This window comes from Cydia strobilella, chromosome 8 (genome assembly GCF_947568885.1).
Source record: "Cydia strobilella chromosome 8, ilCydStro3.1, whole genome shotgun sequence".
Classification (NCBI taxonomy): domain Eukaryota; kingdom Metazoa; phylum Arthropoda; class Insecta; order Lepidoptera; family Tortricidae; genus Cydia; species Cydia strobilella.
In genome coordinates this window covers 18,200,841-18,227,975 of record NC_086048.1, presented here as the reverse complement: position 1 = coordinate 18,227,975, position 27,135 = coordinate 18,200,841, and the positions used below count along the sequence as shown (strand labels likewise).

Genomic DNA, 27,135 nt, shown 5'->3' with positions numbered 1-27,135 from the left:
ATATTATTAGTTACAAGTTGGTATGCAATCGGCCCCTGGTGGCTGGAGCAATTGTTTTCATTAAGTAACAAGTTTGAAAAAAATCTAAAAAAAAAATCCACACATATATACAATTATCATAATTATAAGTTGTATTCATTAAGTAAGTTGTAATAGTTAGCTGGGGGGCGATTTTTGAATCTCGGGGATCTCGCGGAAACGGCTCTAACGATTTCGATGAAATTTGTTATACGGGGGTTTTCGGGGGCGAAAAATCGATCTAACTAATTCTTATCTCTGGGATAAAGAAAGAAAGACAGACAGACAAGCTTAGTCTTGTGCGAATGGATAATTCGCAACAATCGCAAGTATCGCAACTCGTGTCGATTTAAAACACTCCCTTTGGTCGTGTTTTTAATTTATCGTCACTCGTTGCGAATTTCCTATTTCTTCGCACACTTGTATCGTAATGTACCTAACTATTAAAACAATACCTATATCCCATTCAAAGATTCTGCATTCGTCCTTTAAGATTAGGACCTTTAGGGCCACTTGCACCTTCCCACTAACCCGGAGTTAGCCGGTTAAACCGTTAACCCAGTGTCAAATTGTACTGGTACGCATTAACTTCTTAACTCCTGGGCTACCATTAACTCCAGGTTTAACCAGTTAACCCCGGGTTAGTGGGATGGTGCAAGTGGCGCAATATATCAATTCAGCAGTGTGCTGCAAAGTGAGCTGTAGTTAACGTTTCAGTTGCAAAAGTTCAAGTTTTAATTTCGCGCCTTTTCAACTGACATATTGGTTTGCCAAACTATAATAATTCCAAAAAAATTCCCTGACACCATTTAAACACCGATCTGATTGCCCATACTGCATACTGCCCAGATGAATCACTCACATCTGTTAATTTCAACGATTGGTATCAAATTTCTGTACACAACCGATAAACAATAGCACAATGCGCTATAGAAATGTGTTATTAACATACAGGTTGTCTTTAAAACCAGACATTTATGGCAAGGTCGTAATCGTCATTGGTGTAGGTAGAATTTCCTTTTAGCCAACGTAACAAGGCCTTTGCCTCCCCTCCGCGAGCAACAGATTTAAGCGTATAGAGGAACGTTCTTAAGAAGTGCAACAGGTCTTTATAAAATTGCATGAAACGTGAAATACCGCACGAGTTTTCATATAAGCTTAGAACGGGGTATGCGCCGCTTGTGACATAAGAACGGTTTTAAATTTGAATTTTATTTTTTAAGTACTCATTCAGTGTTTTGTGTTACCTGCCAGTGTTTTTAATGAAGTTGCCTTTCGGATTTGTGGTTGGTATAAGCATTTCATTTTTTTGAGGTTATGGCCGTGGCGGTGTACCTAATATAGCAGCTGAAAACATATCAGTACCTCTTTCTAACAATGATAATGTCATAGTAATGTCCTATTTATTTATGATAATGTAAGTTCATAAATCTTGAAATATTGGTTGACTAAACTGTTATTAAAATCAGAGAAATTAATAGTAATATACGTATTAAAACCATAAACTTTTACTTTTTACGAAAGAACTAATACGGTAGGTACATGTGCCTACAGTCGCCATCGGAGCGACCGAGGTGCTCAAAAATATCTGAACAAGCACTATCGCCTTGACAATAGAGGCGTGTTCAGATATTTGTGAGCACCTTGGCCTCTTACATTAAAGATCTTAATGCGGGCTCAGCTCTTTAATAATTGTCGAGCTCTTCAGGGTTTAATCTAATTTGGTTGTTCAATACTTATAGTATAAAATGTCAAATGTGAAAAAAATAACCTTAAAATATGGCCTAACAATTCTTAAATACATATATTTGTATTTACCGTTTATACTCGATATAGCCCAGATAAGGAATTTTAAGTCTTGTGTCATTTCATACCTTGTCACAATGACAATAATATGAAATCCCTAATTGCAGCTTCTATATTTATTTATTGTTACTAACGAGGTACGAATTGGCACAATAACCAAATTCTTTGTAGGTCAGAAGTCAGAAACGACTAAACTGACAGATTTTTGCAATGTTTTCTAACCAGAATCATTGCGGCAATTGAGCAATAAAAATGTTGAACTCACTACCTTTTAGGCAATTTTGTGCACACATTAATTCAGCAATTACTTCAAATCTTATACCACCATCTTATTTTATCTTATACTACTGTAAAAAACCGGCCAAGTGCAAGTCGGACTCGCGCACCGAGGGTTCCGTACTTTTTAGTATTTGTTGTTATAGCGGCACCAGAAATACATCATCTGTGAAAATTTCAACTATCACGGTTCATGAGATACAACCTGGTGACAGACGGACAGACGGACATAATACCCTTTGGGTACGGAACCCTGAAAAGTACCCGAGCTAAAACAAATATTTTAATTTCTTTTCTTTTACGCCTACTGCCTGTTTCATTTCGATTGCCATTATTAAATAGATGAATAAAATTTGTTAGATTCGTCATTTTCGATACAGGTGCGGAAAGTAGGAAATTCGCAACGAGTGGTGATAAATTAAAACACGACCGAAAGGAATGGAAGGAATTAAATCGACACTAGTTGCGAATTACCTATTCGCACTACGTGTATTGTACACCGTTTTACAGTACGTATGGCTATTTAAATTCTCGACATAGGCACGGGAAGTGCTTTTTCCAGCACTGGTAAATAAGCTATAATATAACCACACTAAATTATAAATAAACTAAATTAAAAATAATCATCACTATGTAAGTATAAAAAAAGGTTTACATTATGTATCATTAAGTTGTAAAGAGTAACAGCAGCAGTCAGGTCTAAAAAATAAGGACGCAAAAAACGCAAATCCTCACGAAATATCTGTCTGGTTAGGACAGCGGACTGTCAAAGATACAAAAATATCGGGAATTGTAGCTGATTAGCGAGTGTGAACACTGTGTAACTGTGGAATTTAAAATGAGCTACGATATTGGGTAAAGGCAAAGGATGAAATACTAGGCTATGGGATAAAAACCCGGATGCTTGCTCAATGAAATTCCGGTGACTTGTCTCCACAAGGTGAGCCCCTATAAAAAGCGACATCTAAGATAGCTCAAGGGCAACACCGGTGACATGCCGGGGCTGCCGGGGAGCGCCATGGTAGAGTGTACTCGATCCCATAGCGCCCCCACAAACGGCAGAGAGGATACGAAACGCCGGAGTGGGTTTAGTGGGTAGGGCCAGGTTCTCCCTCCCCTCTCGCCAGTTGAGAGGGGACAGGAGCGGCGAGTCCCACACAACCCCCCATCAATGGCCTTCTCGCGGCCGGGGGGACGGTGCGTAACAGCATTCGCCCACTCCGTTAACAACAAAAAAAGGGTAAAAAGGTGTCACTGGACTTCAAACATCCAACCACTCCAACCAAGATAGCCAACTCGCCACTTATGCTTCCACATCTACCGTCGAGAACGCAGCTCTCACAGCTGCAGTCTAGACGGCCGGCTAAGGTAAGCCAGAAGCAGAGGGCCCTGTAGTACCAGAGTACCACCAACCATTCGGTACGTGGGGTCGCTACTCCTCAACAGCTAGCCACAGGCTGCTACGCGTTGACTGATTGCACTAGGAAAACTAGCGGACGACGCATTATCACATCCAGTACATTCATGGTTCACACATCTACCAGATATGAGATCAATATTTCTATGAAAATAATCGTGATTGGAAATACTCGACTAATCGCAGCTTATCGCTACACATTGGTCACACACATATCCACTACCAAAACGACACACGTGTTATATTGATCTCATTTTACAAATATTTATCGAAATTGAACTTTAACATCATATTAATAAGAATCAAAAATGATAACCTTTGTAAATTGCATAACGGCCCCCTGTAATATAAATACAACCTTTTTGAACACGTCAGATGTGAAAATACTTCAGTGATAAAAGGTCTTAAATTACGTATAATTGTTCATGCATTGTGTTGTTGTGTCTTTATGGTCATGTATGTGAAAGATTGAATTCGTTCAAGTGAAAAACACGTATTTCAATAGGTGTTTCGGAGATGCAACATTAAATATAATAATACTAAAGTTTATGACCAACACGTGTCCTATCGCCATGTCATGTAACTCAAAAGACACCCACTGCGTTTAATTCCCTCAAAATCTCACGCTCATAGATTAGTATAAGTATGTTATTTGGTCGTACGTTCCTCGTCCAGTGGATTTCAGCGAGAGCATCTAGTGACCTGAATTTCTGTGACCCCCTACTTAAAAAAAATTTGCAGGGGGGGGGGAACTATCTCTGCAGCTGACTGTACATAGGTTGACAACGGGACAAAACTATCTAAACACTTGACAGACAAGACAAAGCTCGTATTATCATTATTTTTGTACGATTGTCTCGACCGATATTTTTGACCTTCACTATACCTAAGTGACACCCTTACATAATAGAGATAAGAACCATATGTTTAGTATACCCGCATAAAGTACAACCATTAAGACTAAAGTGAAGGACCCGCGCGAAATCGCATTTTTATAGGTACAAACGTAGTTCTCATTTTCCTCTCTGGATATTATCATTATTGAAAATATTTGGACACAATTTGTTTTATATCAACCACAGCTATTGATTTTTATTTTTTTCGAATTTTTAATTGTTAAGTATAAAGTTAGGAGCATTTAAAATTTTGTATGAAATCTGTTTATGGCTCCTAATTTTTACTATAATCTAAAAATCTAAAAAAGTCAAACATAGCTGTGTTAAACTCACGCAAATTACGGCCAATATTACGTAAAAAACATAATGCGTGACTCGCGTAATGCTCGTTTTCCTCCAAGTGATGAGCAAATGATTGGACAGCGACCTTAAGGAAGAACAGATATTAGCGCCGCATTTATTTTCGAGGGACTTGGGAAAAATATCGGTACAATTAAACCTTAAATATTACGATTGATCAACCAAGAGATAGCATTAGGTTCTCTGCTTCGCTGGATTCTCTGCACGTCTCCTCTCATCTCCCTTAGATGAATTCGTGAATTCATTCGAATTCAGCCGGTCGTGGACCGTCGTTGCGGAGTATCTGGGACTGGGAGGTAGCCGGTGCCCTGCAGTGGTTTGTTGGTTGATACGATGATGATGACCTATAAGGTCTTTGTAGGTAGCCCTGACCACACACCTGATGAATTAGAACACCCGTTATCCCGAAAGTACAGTCACATCTGTACACCTCAATGCAGGAACCATTTAGTCCTATTTGTCTTAACGGTCGTGATACTCCTGTTGCCGTATTTACAAATCATTGCATTTCTGCATAGGTATAGCCCATACCACTTGTCAACATCCTTAAAATGGACCCAGGACAAACCACCCTACACCCTAGCAGGAAAGGATAGTACCATATATTAAAAAGGGATAGCCTGATTCGACCCTGAACCGCTGTCAAACTTCGGTTTTGTAGGAAGTTTCCATTCTGTACGGTAGTACTTACTATCTATTCTGTGACCCTGGTTCTATTATATTACACCTACTTCTTTCCTGCTGGTTGCCTAACTACTTTTTCAAAATGTAACCTACATTTTTATGTTCACAGAATGATTCGTTGCCATGAGCCTGTCAAACAGCCGCAACCAGTTCTTAGCGTTCGAGTCCCACAACCAAGACAACATTCAATATGAAAGAAAAGGAGGCATCTTCGTCACCACTTGTGTCTGCGTCTCTTTCATACTCTGCGCAGTCTTAGTGGCGACCCTAGTCGGCATAATAGTGTACTTTATTACATACTTTAAGGTAAGAATGGTCTCATTTTTGTTAAGTTCTTATCGTTTGCTTAAATTGGTTCAGAACTAGTAAAGATAATAGGTCAAGAACGTGTCGGGTTAATGACTTAGTTAAGGGTTCCGTAGCCCAGTAGGTAAAGGTATAAGTAGGCAGTCGTACGTGCATTTTAGCCAATAGCAAAATTGCAGTAAAAACTCACTATATCCTTACATGTAAAGCCTGACCAGAAATATATGATCATTGTCAAGAGGGCGCTGTTATTCTCAATGTATATGGTGACAGTTCAGTATAGTATGAAAAAATTAGTTCCAGTGAAATTCCGCAACATGGCGCGTGATCATATATTCCTGGTCAGGCTTTAGTAGTATACACCACTTGCACCAGAGGCCAGAGGGATCGAAAATCGTAATCTGCCTCTATCGCTTTTGCATAATCGAGCGATAGAAAAGCATAATTTTCGATGGTGGCTGTATGCCCTCAAGTAGGTACACTACAAGTCGGTAAAAAACTTTCGTGAATTTGTCCAAGGTTGTGTTCTGTAAAATACCTGTCTACCGCCAACATCAAAAAAACGAAAAATTATTTCTATATCTCTTGCACTTGCACATTCGTGCGATAGAGAGGCAGATAGAGAAATTTCGTTTTTTTTTTCTCGGTAGATCCTCTGAGTCTGTGCCTTGTAACCGCTGTTTGCCTGTCTTTCTAACAATCGCATTTCTTAGAAACAAAAACAAAGACAAATTATTATTTTGCGTTAGTGTAAGCTTAGCAAACATAAGTGGCATATTTTATGAATAAAAGTCAGAGATGGTGGAACTAAGCATCATCATCATTGGCCACAGCATCTTTGCAGATGATAGTTGCAGCGAACAAAAGAGGTATTTTGAGGAGGTACTCTACAGCCTACATTTTGGCCTACATCGACTGCGATGACTATATATAGACCAATAATGGCCGATCGGAATTTCTTGCCGGATCGATCACAGATGTCATGAGATGTGTCTTTGACTCCTAGGGTGGTCCAGCAGCTCTGCGAATTCAAGCATATTCTAGTTTTAATATAGTTTGTCAAAAGACTGTCTCATTTCAAACATAGACAGAGAGAATCATACTATCTTTGTCTTACAGTAGTACTAACACCCAAATGAAAAGGATGAGAATAGTTTTTTTTTTTGTTCTTATTCACTGACAATTTGGTTTGACCAACTATAGTTTTGAGTTTGACTACAGAACCCTAACCGAAGACTCACTATCAGACAAAGTACGTTAAAAATATCTATGAAAAAATATACAAACAAAATTATCTGTCTCATTGATAATGATTCCGGCAGTTTTAACTTATCATTCACAATTCACGGTCGGCAGTTTAAAAAAACGTTTAGAGCTTCGCTCGACCGTTTAAAAAAATATTACGCCAGAATGACAGTTCTCTGAGATGACAATCTGCGCGGAAATCGCGTGATTTTGAAAAAACTATTTATTTTACTAGGCAAATTAAGCAAATTTATTTAAAATGAAACTTGTAATAAGCTTAAGTATTGTGTTTCAATCGTGCATTTATTTTCTGTGATAATATTTTAATTGTTAAGAAAAAATGTGCTTTAAAGTTTGTGTCGCCTTAGTTTTATTAAACACGATGTTTATTAATGGAAATGAAATTGTAAGTTGGTATAATCACTAAAAGGACATAGTAAAACTATTGCATGTTTACATTTCTTATGCTGTTATGGTTTTCAACTCAATTTAAGTTAAAAAATTGTAAGTTGAATTTTATTGTGGCTACCTACCTGTTCTGATATCTAAATGAAAGCTCCTATTCTTCGTTGGAATCTTTGCTTATCTAATGATACTTATTTACTATAAAATAAATTGAAAGCCATTTGTAATGTAGATAAACAAGAAATTTTTTAAGATCTCACATAGTACCTCCTAGCGACCCGCCCCGGCTTCGCACGGGTGCAATGCTGATGTATTATACATATAAGCCTTTCTCTTGAATCACTCTATTTATTAAAAAAACCCGCATCAAAATCCGTTGCGTAGTTTTAAAGATCTAAGCATACATAGGGACAGACAGACAGCAGGAAGCAACTTTGTTTTAATCAGCGAGTGATTATAATCTTTTACTAATGATCCAACTCCTACCATCGCGATATCGCGTTGAGGGAAAGTTACCGGTTTTACTGAGGCAATTTCATGCGTACTTAATGCATAAAAACTATTGAACAACTGGGAGTTAGACGTTGTTAAGAAACTGCTAACAGTTGAAGAACTAAACTTCCTTTTTAAATTTGATAGAAACATCTACAAAACAATTTATTTTTATTTTTTCAGTTGTCACAATCTGTCAGTACCAATGACTTCTGGAACGAAGCAGAACCTTTCGGTCACAACGGACCACCGTCTCCCGACCTCCGCCTTCCCTCAGCCGTAGTCCCCAGCTTCTACCGCTTAAAACTGAGAACGGACATTGATAACTCAAACTTTAGAGGAGAAGTCTACATAACAATAAAAGCTAAAAGCAATGTTAAGGAAATCATCCTTCACTCAAAAGGTCTAAGTATTAATGATAAAGCAAAGCTTACGGAACAAACTTATGAGGAAATTCAGACATTGCACAGGAAGAAACGGGAAGAACCTGCTAACGACACAATATCGGAGAACCCTACTACTGCTACTACTGCTACTGCAAATACTCTAAATGTAACAATAAAAGAAGTTGATGCTCAGAAACCTACCAATGAAACTTTTGTACCATCAAGCAATGAACATAATGAAACCACACACATTAAATTAAACACAAATGTATCAAATGAAACTGCTAATGACGCACCTGCAAATGAAACCGCAACACCAACAGTGGCGATTCCTATTCCTAATAACACTATTTACACTACAGTAACCAATAGGAATACCCATGTGACTCACAGCAGTGCGAGGAATATACAGATTACATCTATAACTCAAGGCTCCGGAGACCGATTGATTATAAAATTAGCTTCTACGTTAAAACCTGATGTGGACTACATATTGGAGCTCAATTTTGAAGGGAAGATCTCAGATGCAATGACTGGCTTCTATAAGAGCACTTATACCAGCACTGATGGCCAAATCAGGTTAGTCATTTCACTCATTTCATATGCAAGTTACCATATCACCCTACACTGCTGTACTACACATAATTTACTACAATGGGTTACAATCAGGGATCGTTACCGGTATAACTTAAAATCAAAGTATCACGTAGCATTCGAGATATTTCTTTGATATTGTAGAATGGTATTTAGGTAAGGACAATGAGTTATCAGATTACCTAAATGAAATGGAAAAATATACATAAATAACCGAGATACCGAAATTGAATACCGGTTAATTTGTATGAAAAATATACCGGTATTCGATCCCCGGTTACAAAAATGGGCATTAAAAATATTTTGTAATTGTTATTCGATAAACATGTTCAACAACACGAAATTAGTCTAGAAATTTGAGATCTGCAATATTTTGTAATATTTTTGTAAATATATTCGAATTTAAAAACGTAATATTTAACGATACTATTGGAATTGTATTGATATGAATGTTTTATGTTATAGTGATTATTATTTAACATGAATGAAAACATGAATGGCAATAATTAAAACGATGATAAAACATTATACATTGAGTATACAAAACACTCAGTTGAACAGTCATTAATTCTATGTGGAAACTGTTGAAAATTGAAGAAATCATGACTTCATCACCTTACTTCTATGACATCATTTTTTTGAAATTCAGCAACCATATTTATTTGAATATTAATTGATATAAGTCTGGACTCTAACCTTTGGCAATAGAGTAGTTTTTCGTTACCCATAATAGATAATAGAATGCAAAATTTGCTTTGACTACATTTTGTTGAGATTATTCAATGATAACGATACCGAGGTTTTAAATTAGTCAGCCAAACAAATGTCCTACCGACGACGAGAAGGCGTACACGGATCATCGACAATTTTTTTTTATAATGTTTTTTTTATGGGGTTTCGTCACTCAGTGACGATGTCACCCCCGTACTGAGACTATCGACGTGTCGACTATTTACTCGCACAAGAAAACAGATAGAAAAATATTATTAAACAATCTCTCACAAATAGACCAAGTCCCACAGTAAGCTCAATAAGGTTTATATTGTGGGTACTGGACGACGATATAATTATATAATAAATAGATATAGATAAATACTTAAATACATAAAAAACATCCATGGTTCGGAAACCAATATCTGTGATGAACACACAAATAATTGCCCTTACCAGGATTCGAACCTGATACCTCCTGATTCATAGGCCGGGTCACTATCTCCTGTAAATAAAAGAAGATGCATATAATTAATCATTTATCATTGACTGTTCATTCTGTTCATACTACCGGCGGATCTTGCTAATCGCCTATAAAAGACGCTAAGCATCATCTGATCTGAGTTCTAATTCCACACACCAATTTGAAATCTAACCCTTTTTCACAAGGTCTCTTTTCCATTGCAGGAGTCTAGGGGTGACACAATTCGAGCCTACATCAGCGCGCGCGGCGTTCCCCTGCTTCGACGAGCCGGCTTTTAAAGCCATGTTCGAGATTAGTATAGCGCACCCGAGTAATTTGACAGCCCTGTCGAATATGAAGGTTTCTTCTCAGGAAGATATGTAAGTATTGCGTATAAACCTCGATGTGTAATGAACCCTTGTGGACGTCAGCGGCCGCTCCGTTTGTGGGAGAAACGGCAGCCAGCCTAATACAGATCCCAGATCGGCTATAGTAAGCTTTATCTAGGATTTAAATTTGACGGTCTGGCCTAGTGGGTAGTGACACTGCCTGTGATGCCGATGGTCCTGGGTTCGAATCCCGGTAAGGGCATTTATTTGTGTGATGAGCACAGATATTTGTTCCTGAGTCATGGGTGTTGTTTTCTATGTATTTAAGTATTTATATATTATATATATTGTTGTCCGAGTACCCATAACACAGGCCTCCTTGGGCTTACCGTGGGACTTAGTCAATAATATCTAAGAAAATTTCGTGCCTATACAAAAAAGTGCCATTTGAATTTGAAATCAATTGTGAAGGAAATACGGTTGAATTTGTTTTGTTTTGAAATTGAACGAAAATAATGAGATGCAAAAATCCCAAATGAAAATGGTTTAAATTAACTACTTAGAAGTACTAATTATAGTTAGGTTAGATTGTAAATCTAAAAAGGTCCGCCGGACGATATCGGCCTGTCAGTTGTTCGGAACTGTCAAATTTTTGCCATCACATATATTTTCAACCACTTGTGTATATCTTAAAATCTTAAACCTCATGTGGGTGCCAACTGTCAAATCAAAGATCAATGTCGTAATCAAGTACAATTACTACGTAAGTATTATCTATTCAACGACATGCGTCAGAAAGTTTTTCCTTGTTGCATATCGCCGCTATACTTACTCAACCTCGTATCTGCAACACTCATTTGATGACAAAAACATCCGTATTCCGAATGAACGAAAAGCGACATTTCCATCAAATGATTGTTGCAGATATGAGCTTGAGTAAGTATAGCGACGATATTATACATAAACTATTCAAATATCGACCTTATTTTTGCACAGGAAGATTCAAATTGTAATAACCAGCTTTGCCAGTTTTCGCTACTCTCTTGTTTCACATACCGACTATCTTTCAGCCTTGACATGACCCTAGTTATCAGCTGATTATAGTAATTTAGGCCGTTTCTAACACGCGCGAATTGCAACCTAATGACATTGTTATAAAGTTCAAATTTAATATTATCTGATTTTCATGTAATGGGGGTTATTAATTATTATGCTTTTGTTCACACGATTGTGGACCTTAATTTGTTGTTCTAAAGTTGAAATTCGGCCGCAGTGGAAGAGCTGATAAGCGATAGAACCTACCTATTGTTTTACATAGATTTATAATTTATACTTATTAGGGTTTTTTTTTTGATAAATATGACAATCGCCACACCAAACGAAACTTAGTTTAGCTTTTGGAAATAGTCACGCGACTTTACTAAGCCTCTGTAATTCCGATACATTTTTAGGGTTCCGTACCCAAAGGGTAAAAACGGGACCCTATTACTAAAAGCATCTGTCCGCCTGTCTGACTGTGTACCAGGCTGTATCTCATGAACCGTGATAGCTAGTTATAATTTTCACAGATGATGTATTTCTGTTGCCGCTATAACAACAAATACTAAAAACAGAATTAAATAAATATTTAAGTGGGGCTCCCATACAACAGACTTGATTTTTTGCCGTTTTTAGGGTTCCGTACCCAAAGGGTAAAAACGGGACCCTATTACTAAGACTCCGCTGTCCATCCGCCTGTCTGTCTAGCTAGACAGTTGAAATTTTCACAGATGATGTATTTCTGTTGCCGCTATAACAACAAATAGGTACTAAAACCCGGCCAAGTGCTATTCGGACTCGCGCACGAAGGGTTCCGTACCATTACGCATAAACGGCAAAAAAAATCACGTTTGTTGTATGGGAGCCACACTTAAGTATTTGTTGTTATGGCGGCAATAGAAATACATGATCTGTGAAAATTTCAACTTTCTAACTATCACGGTTCATGAGATACAGCCTGGTGACAGACGGATGGACTGCGGAGTCTTAGTAATAGGGTCCCGTTTTACCCTTTGGGTACGTAACCCTAAAACCGGCAATGGTACGGAACCCTTCGTGCGCGAGTCCGATTCGCACTTGGCCGGTTTTTTTTATTTTCGTTTAGTGTATATCGATGTACTATTGTCATCTTGAATAGGCGCCCTAAGTATAAGTACTTACTTATTCTATTTGTGGTATTTTAGATAAAAAGGGACCTTATTGTCGATGGCGCTTACGCCGCACAGCGTCGCGCGGCATTGTATTTATATCGGAGCATCGTTTATAATGGCGTAAGCGCCATCGACAATAAGGTCCCTTTTTATAGAAAATACCACATATTTCTGTTACAGCCCCGATTCACCAGGTTGGAGATGGACGCACTTCGACCGCTCCGTCAACATGTCCACGTACCTCGTCGCCTACATCGTGTCCGACTTCAAGTCCGTCGAGACCACTTACGTCAGCAAGGTGTGTATTATGTACATACTGTCGCAATGACTCGCCCGACTCGAGATAGACGCTCTACGAGAGCTTCATTATTTCGTAGCTCGTCATTCGTCGTGTCCGACTTCAAGTCCGTCGAGACCACCTACGTCAGCAAGGTGTGTATTATGTTCATACTGTCGCAATGACTCGCCCGACTCGAGATAGACGCACTACGAGAGCTTCATTATGTCGTAGCTCGTCATTCGTCGTGTCCGACTTCAAGTCCGTCGAGACCACCTACGTCAGCAAGGTGTGTATTATGTACATACTGTCGCAATGACTCGCCCGACTCGAGAAAGACGCACTACGAGAGCTTCATTATGTCGTAGCTCGTCATTCGTCGTGTCCGACTTCAAGTCCGTCGAGACCACCTACGTCAGCAAGGTATGTATTATGTACATACTGTCGCAATGACTCGCCCGACTCGAGATAGACGCTCTACGAGAGCTTCATTATGTCGTAGCTCGTCATTCGTCGTGTCCGACTTCAAGTCCGTCGAGACCACCTACGTCAGCAAGGTGTGTATTATGTACATACTGTCGCAATGACTCGCCCGACTCGAGAAAGACGCACTACGAGAGCTTCATTATGTCGTAGCTCGTCATTCGTCGTGTCCGACTTCAAGTCCGTCGAGACCACCTACGTCAGCAAGGTGTGTATTATGTACATACTGTCGCAATGACTCGCCCGACTCGAGATAGACGCACTACGAGAGCTTCATTATGTCGTAGCTCGTCATTCGTCGTGTCCGACTTCAAGTCCGTGGAAACTTTTAGCAAGGTTGTTTTTTGCTACACACAGGAAGAATGAACTTTAGCAGGGGCGACTCTAGGGCAAGGCATCGGGCACCGTCATAAATAGCTGAGAGATAGACCCGAGATATTGTATCCGCGTTTCTTTCTAGTGAATACTGTTAGAAAAAGAAGGGTAGTCTATACAGAGGCGCTGAAATCAAGACCCTCTTTAATAAGATAAAAGACTTCAGGCTCACATATTTTTACCCAGTGAATGGCTCAAACACATTTTAGAAAAAGATCACTTCTGTCGACAATACAACAAAACATATATATTTACATATGGGTGCCTAAAAATAAGTGCATTCCCGGTTTTGGGATTATAGTTACTCTGAGTAACTTTTACTATGGGACCAACCCCGAAATTGCAAAAAAAAATTTGGCTTTCATAGATTTTTGCTGGTCCATTTTCTATAAAGGGTAAAAAAAAACGCGATTTCGTGGTTGGTCCCATAGTAAAAGTTGCTCAGTATAATCCCAAAACCTCCCTGGCAACGGGAATGCACTTATTTTTTATATTAGGGTGCACGAGTATGACCCGAATGCGTTAAACCGCCTGCGTCTAACCTAATGCGCCTTACAGGCGGGATACATAACCGTAACCGAACTCTAATCTATTATGTTTTCCAGGATAACATAACCAAGCCAATCCGCGTTTGGACGCGTCCAGAACTGATCCACAAGGCGAGCTACGCGCTCACAATCACGCCGAAACTATTGGAGTATTACGAAGAGGTGTTTGGATTGCCTTATGTGCTGGATAAGTTAGATCTGATCGCTATTCCGGATTTCTCGAGCGGAGCTATGGAGAATTGGGGACTTATTACATTCAGGTTAGATTAGATCAATAACACTTATGTACTGGTACGATAAAGACGACCCATGGTTATCCACATGGCTACTAATTTAGTATGAAATCGCAACTAGGTACTTATTTCAGTTGCGTTCACGTTTGTGACCTAATGTCAAGTCAAGACCTAAATAACAGAAAAGTAATGCTTTGTTTAGGCAACGCGCATGTAATCGCGCGCGTCCATAGGCTACGGTGACTGCTTACCATTAGGCGGGACGTATGCTTGTTTGCCACCGACGTGGTATTTAAAAAAAATGTCTGGAGACAAACACTATAATATATGCCTCGCCGGAAATATCAATTCGTGAATTCATTTCATTTTATCGGACTCAATTTCACTTCGTCCGACAAAATTGCTCATCGACGAATTGCCGTTTCCAGTCCTCCGCCATAATGTAGTATGTTTTGGTTTCAGAGAAACCACGCTCCTGTTCGACCCCGCCGCGAGCGGGCCCCGCGACAAGCAGAACGTGGCCATCGACGTCGCGCACGAACTGGCGCACCAATGGTTCGGCAACCTGGTCACCATGACGTGGTGGACCGACCTCTGGCTCAACGAGGGCTTCGCCACTTACATCGAGTACGTCGGCGTTGACCATGTGAGTGTCTACGGCAATATAGTCTAGGGTTATACTCCTCGCTCACGAACTAGCGCACCAATGGTTCGGCAACCTGGTCACCATGACGTGGTGGACCGACCTCTGGCTCAACGAGGGCTTCGCCACTTACATCGAGTACGTCGGCGTTGACCATGTGAGTGTCTACGGCAATATAGTCTAGGGTTATACTCCTCGCTCACGAACTAGCGCACCAATGGTTCGGCAACCTGGTCACCATGACGTGGTGGACCGACCTCTGGCTCAACGAGGGCTTCGCCACTTACATCGAGTACGTCGGCGTTGACCATGTGAGTGTCTACGGCAATATAGTCTAGGGTTATACTCCTCGCTCACGAACTAGCTCACCAATGGTTCGGCAACCTGGTCACCATGACGTGGTGGACCGACCTCTGGCTCAACGAGGGCTTCGCCACTTACATCGAGTACGTCGGCGTTGACCACGTGAGTGTCTATGGCAATATAGTCTGGGGTTATACTCCTTTAGACGAATCTATTTGGTAGCCCTTCCAATAACGAGTTAGTTTTTCTATAGTTCAGTTCAATACATACTTCGGCTTTGATCATATGAGTGTGCTCTATGGCAATATAATATGGGGAAGCCTCACCCGGCGTTGTAGCCCAAACAATAGACAGTAACTCACTTTATATAGTACCTACTATAGTTCAGTTTGTTTGGCGTCGACCATGTGAGTGTTTATGTAGATAATGTAAGCCATAGATGGCCATAGCTCGTCAACTTGATGGTTATAACAATTGTCGTACAACTTGGATACTAAATCTAGAAAAACTTATCAATAATTAGTGAATATTTTTAAAAGATTTTGCACATCTTACTATATTCAAGAGTAATTAATACGGATTATTTATTAAAATAAAAAATCATTTCTACTCCGTTTATTGGCTTAAGTTTAGATACACCACTTTGTACAGAAAAATAAAGGAGGCCTTTAGAAAAAAGAACCGTAGTTCAAATAATGTTTCTGTAGGTAAACTTTTGACTTGTTACAGATCGAACCCGAATGGAACATGTTCGAGTCCTTCTCGATCGACAAGATGGACCTCCTCCGCTCAGACTCCCTTAAGAACACCTCCCCCGTCTCCAGGAAGGTCATCGACGCCTCCGAGATCTCGCAGAAATTCGACGAGATCTCGTATACGAAGGGGGCAAATTTGATTCGAATGTTGAACCATACGGTGTCACAGGAGCTGTTCCATAAAGGACTGCTGATCTATTTAAATCAATGGTAAGTGTTTGTAATGTAGTAGGAGTGATCCCCTGAAATCTCGAAGAAATTCGACTATCACATCATGATGATTAAATAATTCAGTGTTTCGATTATTCAGGACTTACTCAAACGCTGAAGAGAACGACCTCTGGGCAGCGATGTCAACGGCGGTCGAGTCGGACTCGAACCTGCGACAGCTTTCGGTCGTGGAATTCATGAACTCGTGGACCCGCCAGGCCGGGTATCCGGTCGTCAACGTGGACAGGAACTATGAGACGGGCGATGTCATGTTTGAACAGGTAGGTTATAAACCTTTTAGCTAGGAGATAACTTTAATTTATTGGACTAGAACTTAGTAGCAACACTTTTAGCAGATTATTGGTGGTGGCGTGTATGAGGAATGTTATGAAAGTGAAGGAAGCGAAAGAGGTATGTCAGGATCGTAGCAAGTGGAAATCCGTTGTCTCTGCCTACCCCTCCGGGAAATAGGCGTGATTATATGTATGTATGTATGTATTGGTGAATACTGCGTTTGCAAAAAGGTGTAATATATGAATTACCCAATAATTGTTAACTTTTTGGACAACACCATTGCACTACAATGACCGCTTAAACGACCGAGCGAATTGAGTAAGAGAACATTATTATTACGGTTCCGTACCTCAATAGGAAAAAACCCTTATAGGATCACTCGTGCGTCTGTCTGTCCGTCTGTCACAGCCTATTTTCTCCGAAACTACTGGACCAATTAAGTTGAAATTTGGTATACATATATAAGTTTGTGACCCAAAGACGGACATGTAACGTAAACAAATGAATTTTAAACACGGGGGGCCACTTTTGGGGGGTAAATGAGAAACTTAAAAAATAAAGTTTTTCAAACTATATCGTGTTACATATCAAATGAAAGAGCTCATTATGAGAATCTCAAATATATTTTTTTTATAATTTTATGATAAACAGTTTAGAAGTTATTCAAGAAAATAGGCAAAAAATGACCATTCCCCCCTTTATCTCCGAAACTACTGGGTCAAAAATTTTGAAAAAAATGCACAAAATAGATCTTTACCTATAGATCACAGGAAAACCTATTAGAAATGTGCAGTAAAGCGTGAGTCGGACTTAATTACTTAGTTTTTGATCCGACCCCTACGAGTTTTTTAAAGCCATTTCACTCACGTTTCACATAAAAAATACATTGTTTAAACTGCGTAATGTACGGAACCCTTGGAACGCGAGTCCGACTCGCACTTGGCCGGTTTTATATTTTTTGTTTTAGATGTTTTTTTACAATTAGCTCCATGCATGTTTTTTTTTTTATTGTCATCATAATTTATATCGTTTGAACACCGGAAAATAATATAATACTTTTGTAAACCTTCACATTATTTTATTAAAAAATATTTAAAGTGTTGAAAATTTTTCAGCGGTTGTAACGCTCATAATTTTTGGCGCGAATTCGACAGAGCGTGATGACGTCACACGTTGGACGGTCCAACTGACGTTATGACACTTATGTTTGAACGAACCTGTCGAACGCGTGACGTCTTTTCGCGGGCAAATTTCTGTACTTTTTATTTATTATTTTATGCAATTAAATGATAATTTAATAACGGAAATGCATTTGTAACATGATATAACGGTAACAAACATTCGAATAAAATATATTTCGTTCAAATATAAACTTCATGCATGAGGCTAATTTCTAAAGAATGTTTAATACATTTTCTATTACATTTGACAAGAACATAGTTAAGGTAATTTAAAGTTAGATCATATTACCTATGTACCTATTACATTTTAAACTACTCAATTTTCATCGTTAATTTTATGCCTTTTAATATTGTTTCTACTTCTACTATAGGCGCATAAGCCACACGCTCCGACGTGCGAGCGGGATGTCGCTATAATACGCGCATAGCGTTATCTCGCTCAAACATCGGAGCGACGTGCGAATCAGATGCAGTGTGCCGGGCGCTTTACTCGTTTATTTTAACAGAAACTATTCACGAGCTCCGACGACCCCTACCAAGCCATGATCGACCAGCTCTGGCACATCCCCATCAGCTACACTTGGCCAAGCCAAGCCAAGTCGGCCAAGCCACAGTCGGCCAAGCCAGAACTGTGGCTGAAGGAGCGCTCGGTCATCGCCCACCTGCCCGTCGATCGCACGCAAGCCCTCTATGTCAATGTTGACGCCATTGGTAAGCTGTTGACATGTAACAATTGAATATTTATTTAAATAACAGAGAAACACATATATCTTACATTTCAGATCAAACTGCTGATAGCTGTAACATTCGTTTGCCATTCATTCACATTTCCAACATTAAACGTCCAAGTGCGAGTCGGACACGCTCAACGAGGCTTCCGTACTTTTTAGTATTTGTTGTTATAGCGGCAACAGAAATACATCATCTGTGAAAATTTCAACTGTCTAGCTATCACGGTTCATGAGATACAGCCTGGTGACAGACAGACCGACAGCGGAGTCTTAGTAATAGGGTGAGACCCTTTGGGTACGGAATCCTAAAAATGAGTGTCATGAAACCTCGTGAGCGTCAGCTGCAGTTCCGTGGGTAAAGACAAAGGTAGTTTATTTTTCAACTAGGCGTAGCGTGACTGCTATAGTTATGGGCCACTACATATTAATTGGCCACTCCTAACAAATCAGAAAGAAACAAGCCAATTGAAGCCTTATTGTTAAAAGTGGCCAATTACTATGTAGTGGCCAATAACTATACGTTTATAAGCGCATTGTTATAGGGTTATTACAATGCGCTTATAGACGTCAAATAAAACTACGATGGCTCTAACCCTACACCTCTACCCTGAGAAGATTTAAATCCCTCCCAAATTGGAGGAGATCCCAATAATAATGGAACGGCATAAAACTTTTAACATCTGAAAGGCACAACTTTCATTTTTGATATTCTCATGGCCAAAAACTCGTAGAACGCGTCGGAAATTAATGCCATGAAGCCTTGTGAACGTCAGTTCCGTGAGTAAATTGAGGAGTGGTTGTCGTACGTAGCGAAAACAATGTTTTCTCCCGATTGGGAATTTACCAAATTATGACTAACCCTATATATGTCAAAGTCAGATGGTGCATTTAAATATGTAGACTTTTTTATTATAAGCTCCCATTGCGCTTCTGCGTTCTTTCACCTGACAATATTTCTACCGAGATAAGCGGGCTGACATTTGTTTTTAAGCATATTAACTGTCATTTGACAAACTTTCTATTACCTAAGAAGAAACTAGACTATAAAAATATGTTGCTGGCCCGCGGCCGAGATTGCACGTGCAAGATTTGACTTAAATTATTGTTAATAAATAAATAAATGTGTATTAAACATTTAAAAGCTGACAAAAATACCCGATGTGTCTTTGGAGTACATTTGATTTTAAAGTGTTTTTTTTTTATTACTCCTTTCTCCCTCAGGCTACTACCGAGTGAACTACGATACCAAAAATTGGGAGCTCCTAAGCGCAGCCCTGAAATCCGGACACTTCAAATCACCAATCACGAAAGCCCAACTCATCGACGACGCTTTCAACTTGGCCAAGTTTTCTCACATGAACTATAGTCAGGCGCTAGGGTTGACAACTTGCGTTATCGAGGGCGAAGATTCGAAAGTTGTATGGGAGTTGCTGCTTAATAATATGGGATTTATTAAGTATAGTATTAGGAGCACTTCCGGATATGTGTATTTTCAGGTGAGTTTGGTTTTTAGAACTGCTTAGTAACTTTTTCTTTAGTATATGACTTTCTTGTACTGAAATCCGGTCACTTCAAATCACCAATCACGAAAGCCCAACTCATCAACGACGCTTTCAACTTGGCCAAGTTTTCTCACATGAACTATAGTCAGGCGCTAGGGTTAACAACTTGCGTTATCGAGGACGAAGACTCGAAGGTTGTATGGGAGTTGCTGCTTAATAATATGGGATTTATCAAGTATAGTATTAGGAGCACTTCCGGATATGTGTATTTCCAGGTGAGTTAGGTTTTTAGAACTGCTTAGTAACTTTTTCTTTAGTATATGACCTGTGTCATTTCTTGTACTGTTTTTCTCCCACTTCGCACGAAGCCAATAATCCCAGTATGGATTTTATTGGTAGGTATAGGTACAGAATCTCCTTTTTTGATAGTTGATTAAAATGCTATTTTATAACCCGGTTCAAATGGACCTAGACAAATCGATAGAAATTTGTACACTTGCAGAACACAAGTGTAGCAGGTCACTGGACATTCAAAGTACTACTTGTCTACTAATTAAATATTTAACTACGCCTCAATCGTTTACGTTACTAATCATACATCATACTAATCGATCCACGCCTGCCAAATAAAATAACATTGATGTTTGGTTCTTAAAAAACGATTAAAACTGGCTAGTATTTTCTCAGATAAACAATGAAATAAACAAAACAAGTAAACTAATTTCAATATTTGCCTGAGATGGCCAAAATAAACAATCTACATAAAATTTCCTACAAAAAACATTCCGAAAACTTTTCTCTAGGGTCAGATCTAAATATTTTGTCTAATTAGTTTAGATTGTTTTTGACATTTTTTAATGTAAGTTATATGTGTACAGATGTAGTGCATAATGATTTTCCATCGTTTTTTCACGGAAACGTACGATCGTATCTTGCTATTTCAGTCAGTCTCGGTACAAAAAGTACTGAGATTGACTGAAGAAGCATGACAAATACGACAATTTTGATGGAATCATTTATTTCATTTTTAAATTGTTTTAAATGGGACAAAAGATACGGTGAGCCGCGTGAAACTTGCGATGGAAGTTATGGTCAATATACTTACGCAGCGTCTTACGTAAGCGAACAACTCGCGAACGCGAAGCGAAGTGGCGCGGCGCGGCGCGGCGGGCCCACGGCGCGGCGTTCGCGTTCACGAGATCGCCCACGTAGGACACTTCTATAGGGTATCAAAGGATTGATTCACCTTACTGAAATCTGGGCACTTCAAATCACCAATCACGAAAGCTCAACTCATCGACGACGCTTTCAACTTGGCCAAGTTTTCTCACATGAACTATAGTCAGGCGCTAAGGTTGACAACTTGCGTTATCGAGAGCGAATAACTTAATTTGCTGCTTAATAATATGGGATTTATCAAGTATAGTATTAGAAGCACTTCCGGATATGTGTATTTTCAGGTGAGAGAAATCGTTTTTATCTCTAGGAAAACGAGCATTTTTTTAAATATATTGTCTCCCAGATATCTTACACCAACATCCCTATTCCACAACAACATCCCTATTTTTTTTGACAGGACTACATGAAAATCCTACTCCAAAAGCAACTCGAACGCCTCAATTACGGCCTGAGTAAACCCAAGGACGACAACGAAGCATTCCTGATAGAGAACCTCGTGATGTGGGAATGTGAGGTAGAGGCCCCTCGGTGCCTCAAGTGGGCCCAAGACGAGTTCACCAACTGGTCGACACAGGGCGACCTTAGCAATAACTCGTAAGTATTGTAATTTCATAGAAAACCTCATGTGGGAGTGTGAGGTAGAGGCCCCTCAATGCCTCAAGTGGGCTCAAGAGGAGTTCACCAACTGGTCGACACAGGACGACTTTAGCAATAACTCGTGAGTATTGTCATGTTCCTCATAGAGAACTTATGTGGGAGTGTGAGGTCTACCTCACACAAAAACACACACAAAAACACAAAAAGCTTATTTTAGTAATTTGAAATCGTACGAGCCAGCGTGATTGCTCCATCCATACTTATATTATAAATGCGAAAGTCTCTCTGTCTGTCTGTGTATTACCTCTTCGCGCTTAAACCGCGTAACCGATTTAGTTGAAGTTTGGCATAGAGATAGTTTGAGTCCCGGGGAAGGACATAGGATACTTTTTATTCCAGAACTCACCCCTCAACGTGAGAAGAGGGATAGAAATTCGTATGGGGAATAAATAACCGCTGAACCGATTTAGACGAAACTTGGTTTGGGGATAGTTTCAGCTGTGGGGAAGGATGTAGAATATTTTTTATCCCCAAAATCATCCCTTAAGGGTGTAAAAATGGGGTGGAAATTTATAGAGTAGACTAATTTGGGGGGTGAAAAAAGGATGTATGTAAAAGCAGATTTGTTTAAAAATTAAGGTACCCAAGTTACTAATTCCACGCAGAGGTCGTGGGCAAAAGCTAGTTATTTAATAATTATAAAAAGTTACCAAAAGGGGTGTTTCTCAACACTTAGCCAAATTTGGCGAGGCGAATTAGCAGCTCTTATCTTATGGAGCCAACACCGAAATATCCATATTCGAATAGAATCGTGTAAGAAAACAGTGAATTGTTTTATTGTTTTCTGTACTCTTCATTTTAATTCTCTACTTTCACAGTATTCCGGTCTACCTCCGCTCGCTGGTATACAACATGGCTATCAAGAAGGGCGGACGGCGCGCCTTTGAGTTTTTCTGGGACGCCTTCCAAAACGCTACGGACCCCAACGTCAAAACCCTCATTATAAACAACCTACCTGCTACTAGGGATCCGGCTTTGATCACATTGTAAGTAATCTGGTTCCAGAAATACAGATACCATAAATACAGGTACCACACTTGACACCACATAAATACGGGTACCAAAATCCCGGTACCATAAATTTAGATACAGTCAGTCCCGTTACCATAAACACCGGTATCAAACATGGACCCGATATCATAAAAATTCGGCATCACAGTTTCGACCGGTACCGTAAATACCGGTACCGATTCTTTTACGCTGGTACGCTGGAGCATAAGCGCTGGTGGCCTAGCGATAAGAGCGTGCGTCTTGCAATCCGGAGGTCGCATGGTTCAAACCCCGGCGCGTACCAATGAGTTTTTCGGAACGTATGTACGAAATATCATTTGATATTTATTTTTCGGTTAAGGAAAACATCGTGAGGGAACCAGACTAATCTCAATAAGGCCTAGTTTACCCTCTGGGTTGGAAGGTCAGATGGCAGTCGCTTTCGTAAAAAGGCACTAGCCCACGCCAATTTTTAGGCGGACCCCTGGCTCCTATGAGCCGTGGCAAAATGCCGGGATAACGCAAGGAAGATGATAAATGCTCTCAGCTACCACGTGTTATTTTATACGATCTAGCGTTTTCAATTCATAATTCAACCAATTCCCACAGACTCTTGGAAAGAAGCCTAAACGAGCTCCCCAATCAATACGCGCCCACAGTTTGGGGTGTCGAACCAACAGTGGGAACCAGGATCGCCCAAGACTTCTTGATAAAGAACTTCGACGCGATCTACAACAAGTTCACCAGCATGGATGAATTTACGTTCCCTAGTATACTGAACGGCGCCTTCGGATTCATCATCAGTGAAGATGAACTTAATAAGGTAGGTATTATATAACGTAGGTATTATATATATATTTGTTATACTGTTACTTCTAATTTTTATCTTATTTTATTTATTTTCGCCCTCTTTTATAAATTTATTGACTTTCCTCTAGTCTATTGTACGCAGTGCTATATTTGTCTACCGTTCTTCATCAATTCTGGAAGAAATCCCTTAAAGGGATAAGTTCGCCTTTGTACTGCCTATTTCTGTGCCATATTTGTGTTCTATGTTTTAACAACAATAAAGAGTTTATACATACATACATACATAAGGTAAATAACTTTCTTAAAACTAATTTTATAAGATTACAGACAAATCAAGCTAACACACGTCACGGTCAGATATGCGGACTTAGATTTAAAAAAAATCCTCTTACAGTTAAAATCGTTCGCGCTGCAACACAAAGACAAGCTACTTCCAGTATCCCAGACGCTCCAGAAGATAATGGACACCGCAAAACTTAGGATCGAGTGGATGAAGCGACACGCTCCTACTGTCAACGCGTGGTTTAAGGACTATGTTACTAGTAAGTTCACCTCTAAGCACCAGCAGAAAAAGTCATTTTCCATACAGAAGTTTTTGAAACTATACACGGTGGCTAAAATATAAGTGCATTCCCGTTGCCAGGGAGGGTTTTGGATTATACTGAGCAATTTTTTATTATAGGACCAACGACGAAATCGCGAAAATAAATTTTACCTTCCCATGGAAAATGGACCAGCCAAAATGTATGAAACAGTCATTTTTTTCGCGATTTCAGGGTTGGTCCCATAGTAAAAGTTGCTCAGTATAATCCCAAAACCTCCCTGGCAACGGGAATGGACTTATTTTTTAGCCACCCCGTATAGCGTATTTTATTTAAAACATTTTTGTTATTATTGTTTCGTTTAGTCAATCATCAGTAACTCACTTGTGTGAAGTAAATAAAACTGATGGAATAAAACAAAGAGAAAACAGACTGTAGATTACAACCAAAATGCACATGTTTTTTTATTCGCGAAAATGAATTACCATGATTATCTAAATTCAATAGTATTCATAATAAAAAGTTCGCTACATACTCCAAAATCGCTAAAACAGGTGCAAAAACTTTAGTATACTAATTTAACTGCGAGCAAGCTTAAAAAGGATATCTGTGTCTAACTTCTCTGACTTATTTTTTACAGATCATAAAAAGTCATTATCAGAAGCTCCGAATACAACCACGCCATCAACAACTACGGCCAGTACAGGAAATTCTACACAAACCAGTATCGGTAACGAAATCGGTACCGCGAACAGCAATACCGGTAACGTACAGAACAGTACAGATGCAGCGCCTGAAATTAACGGTACCACAACCACTAGTCCAGAAATCTAATAAAAATAGGTATCTAATAAATACATGTCAAATACACATTCTGTCAATATCGACTTATTAGTATAAGTTAGACAGTTTGCTTGATATTTGACACTGTGTAGGATTACACGATATGAAGGTAACCTTATTTTGTAAGATTTTTCATAAACATTAGTCATAATAAAAAACATTGGCTACGCAAATATGAGCTTACCTCGAAATAATGTATTTTACAAACGACCTAATTTATAACTATAGGTACTTACGATTCAAGGTACCGGTATTTGTTTGGTATCAGTAAAAGTACCGGTATCAAACATGGTATCAGTGTACCATGTGTCAGTGTAGTGAGAAGTTTTTTGTTTCAAAATTTGCTTTCTTTTTTTAAAACGTGTCTAATATTCCTATTTTCACGTGTTTTGGTATTTCTAAACTTGGTTGTGCCAATGAGTAGTCGCTAAATAATTCATATTTATGTCATTTTCTAAAGAAACATCACAAATTAGTTAATTTATAAAGAACACATCTTCAACTAACATTTTCTGAGTAAATATATCTCTATTTTTTTTACCAAATCAGGAAAACTGAGTTGTTAAAGTATCTTATAGGTTTTCGGACTTCTTGCCAAGTCAAATATCTTATAGGTTTTCGGACTTCTTGCCAAGTCAAATATCACTTTATTGATAAAATTGTACTTATTACAAATATTTAAAATGCGTTTCTTTTCTACTATTTATATTTATTCAAATTTTAAATGTGTAAATTTACAAGTGATAAACTTAGGAATAAAAAAGCTCTCTTAAAGAGAAAATGTGTTTTATTGTTTAAAAAAAATGTATTGTATTAATTATTAAGATTTTTTTGTGGCTTTTAAAACGATAATAATAAATAATGTAATCTCTTTTTTTATGTACGAAATAAATAAATAAATAATAGTGATGTGAAATTAGTCCCCTATGTATTTTTGATTTCTACAAATTTTATTTAAGTTATAATGTAAACGGAAAAAAAAGGTATATCCACATTTAAATAAGAATTAAATAAAGCTTTGTAATGTGAATTAATTTACTATTTTTATTAATATTTTCTTCAAACGATATTTATAACTAAGAATCTCTTACTATAAAAAATAATATCTTTATTTGTGTAAATCGATCGCCTAAGTGTATTTTTTTTAATTAGTGGTACCTAGTGCCAAATTTCATCTGTGGCAATTTTACCATTAACCAAATATGCCTTTTTAAGGTAAACAGGTACCTATCACATTGTTTATAATTTATTAATAAAGGGGCCCACTGACTATCAGTCCGCCGGACGATATCGGCCTGTCAGTTGTTCGGAACTGTCAAATTTTTGTTCTCACTGACAGGCCGACATCGTCCGGCGGACTGATAGTCAGTGGACCCCTTTCGACGTTACTGCCATATACAACCTACATGTGATGGTACCTTTTGTCTGAAAGCGCTACATTAGCGTTCCACAGATAAAGGTACCTTATGGCTAGTATTGGAGCGTCGTTAATAACAGCGTAAACGCCTACCGCCATAAGGTACCTTTACCCGTGGAACGTCACATTTTATTGAGGCTTATATTTAAGTATGGAATGTAACTACTCTATAGAATTTTCTAATTAATTTGATGCTAGTAAGATGAAATTCCCAGGTAGCATTTATACGTCATTATGACGTCAGCGACGTCTTTGTGACGTAATTATTACGTCATAAAGACGTCGCTGACGTCACCTTGCTACCTGGGTTCTAGTTGGTGGTGGTGAAAATCATAAATAAAATCCTGATGTTATAGACATAGTATATACAAGTAGTTATAGACGCGCCACCGAGCGACCGGGGGTAGGAGAAAGAATATTCATATAAAATTTGAGCAGCATAGGATTTTTTCTCTTTTACTCTTATAAATTTCGGTATTTCGCCATCGCCTCCTACCTATGATGCCACCCGGTGATAAGGACAAAGCATGGCACTATTTTCTCTTTCCTCTTATAGGAATCGCAATAAGACTATCTTTCTCTATC

The 27,135-nt window shown here is 38.9% G+C and overlaps 2 protein-coding genes across 2 annotated transcripts in view; both read left to right on the top strand.

The window, feature by feature from the left end:
- LOC134743410 (membrane alanyl aminopeptidase-like) overlaps positions 1-27,135 on the top strand; it is a 363,156-nt gene that overhangs the window by 319,562 nt on the left and 16,459 nt on the right. The gene's annotated exons all lie outside the window — the stretch shown is intronic.
- Positions 930-26,384, top strand: LOC134743796 (aminopeptidase N-like). The gene is made up of 16 exons (XM_063677457.1): positions 930-1,308; positions 5,567-5,763; positions 8,089-8,870; positions 10,284-10,439; positions 12,758-12,875; positions 14,318-14,520; positions 14,956-15,139; positions 16,169-16,404; positions 16,505-16,685; positions 18,386-18,590; positions 19,832-20,106; positions 21,689-21,885; positions 22,767-22,934; positions 23,548-23,761; positions 24,143-24,290; positions 24,931-26,384. Exons 2-16 carry the CDS (start codon positions 5,581-5,583, stop codon positions 25,122-25,124), a joined length of 3,444 nt encoding a protein of 1,147 aa, XP_063533527.1. The 5' UTR covers positions 930-1,308; positions 5,567-5,580; the 3' UTR covers positions 25,125-26,384.

Coding starts and splice junctions, on each gene's coding strand:
- LOC134743796 (XM_063677457.1), top strand. CDS start 5,581: ATGAGCCTGTCAAACAGCCGCAACCAGTTCTTAGCGTTCGAGTCCCAC. Junction 8,871..10,283: donor AGCACTGATGGCCAAATCAG/GTTAGTCATTTC, acceptor TTTCCATTGCAG/GAGTCTAGGGGTGACACAAT. Junction 10,440..12,757: donor GTTTCTTCTCAGGAAGATAT/GTAAGTATTGCG, acceptor TTTCTGTTACAG/CCCCGATTCACCAGGTTGGA.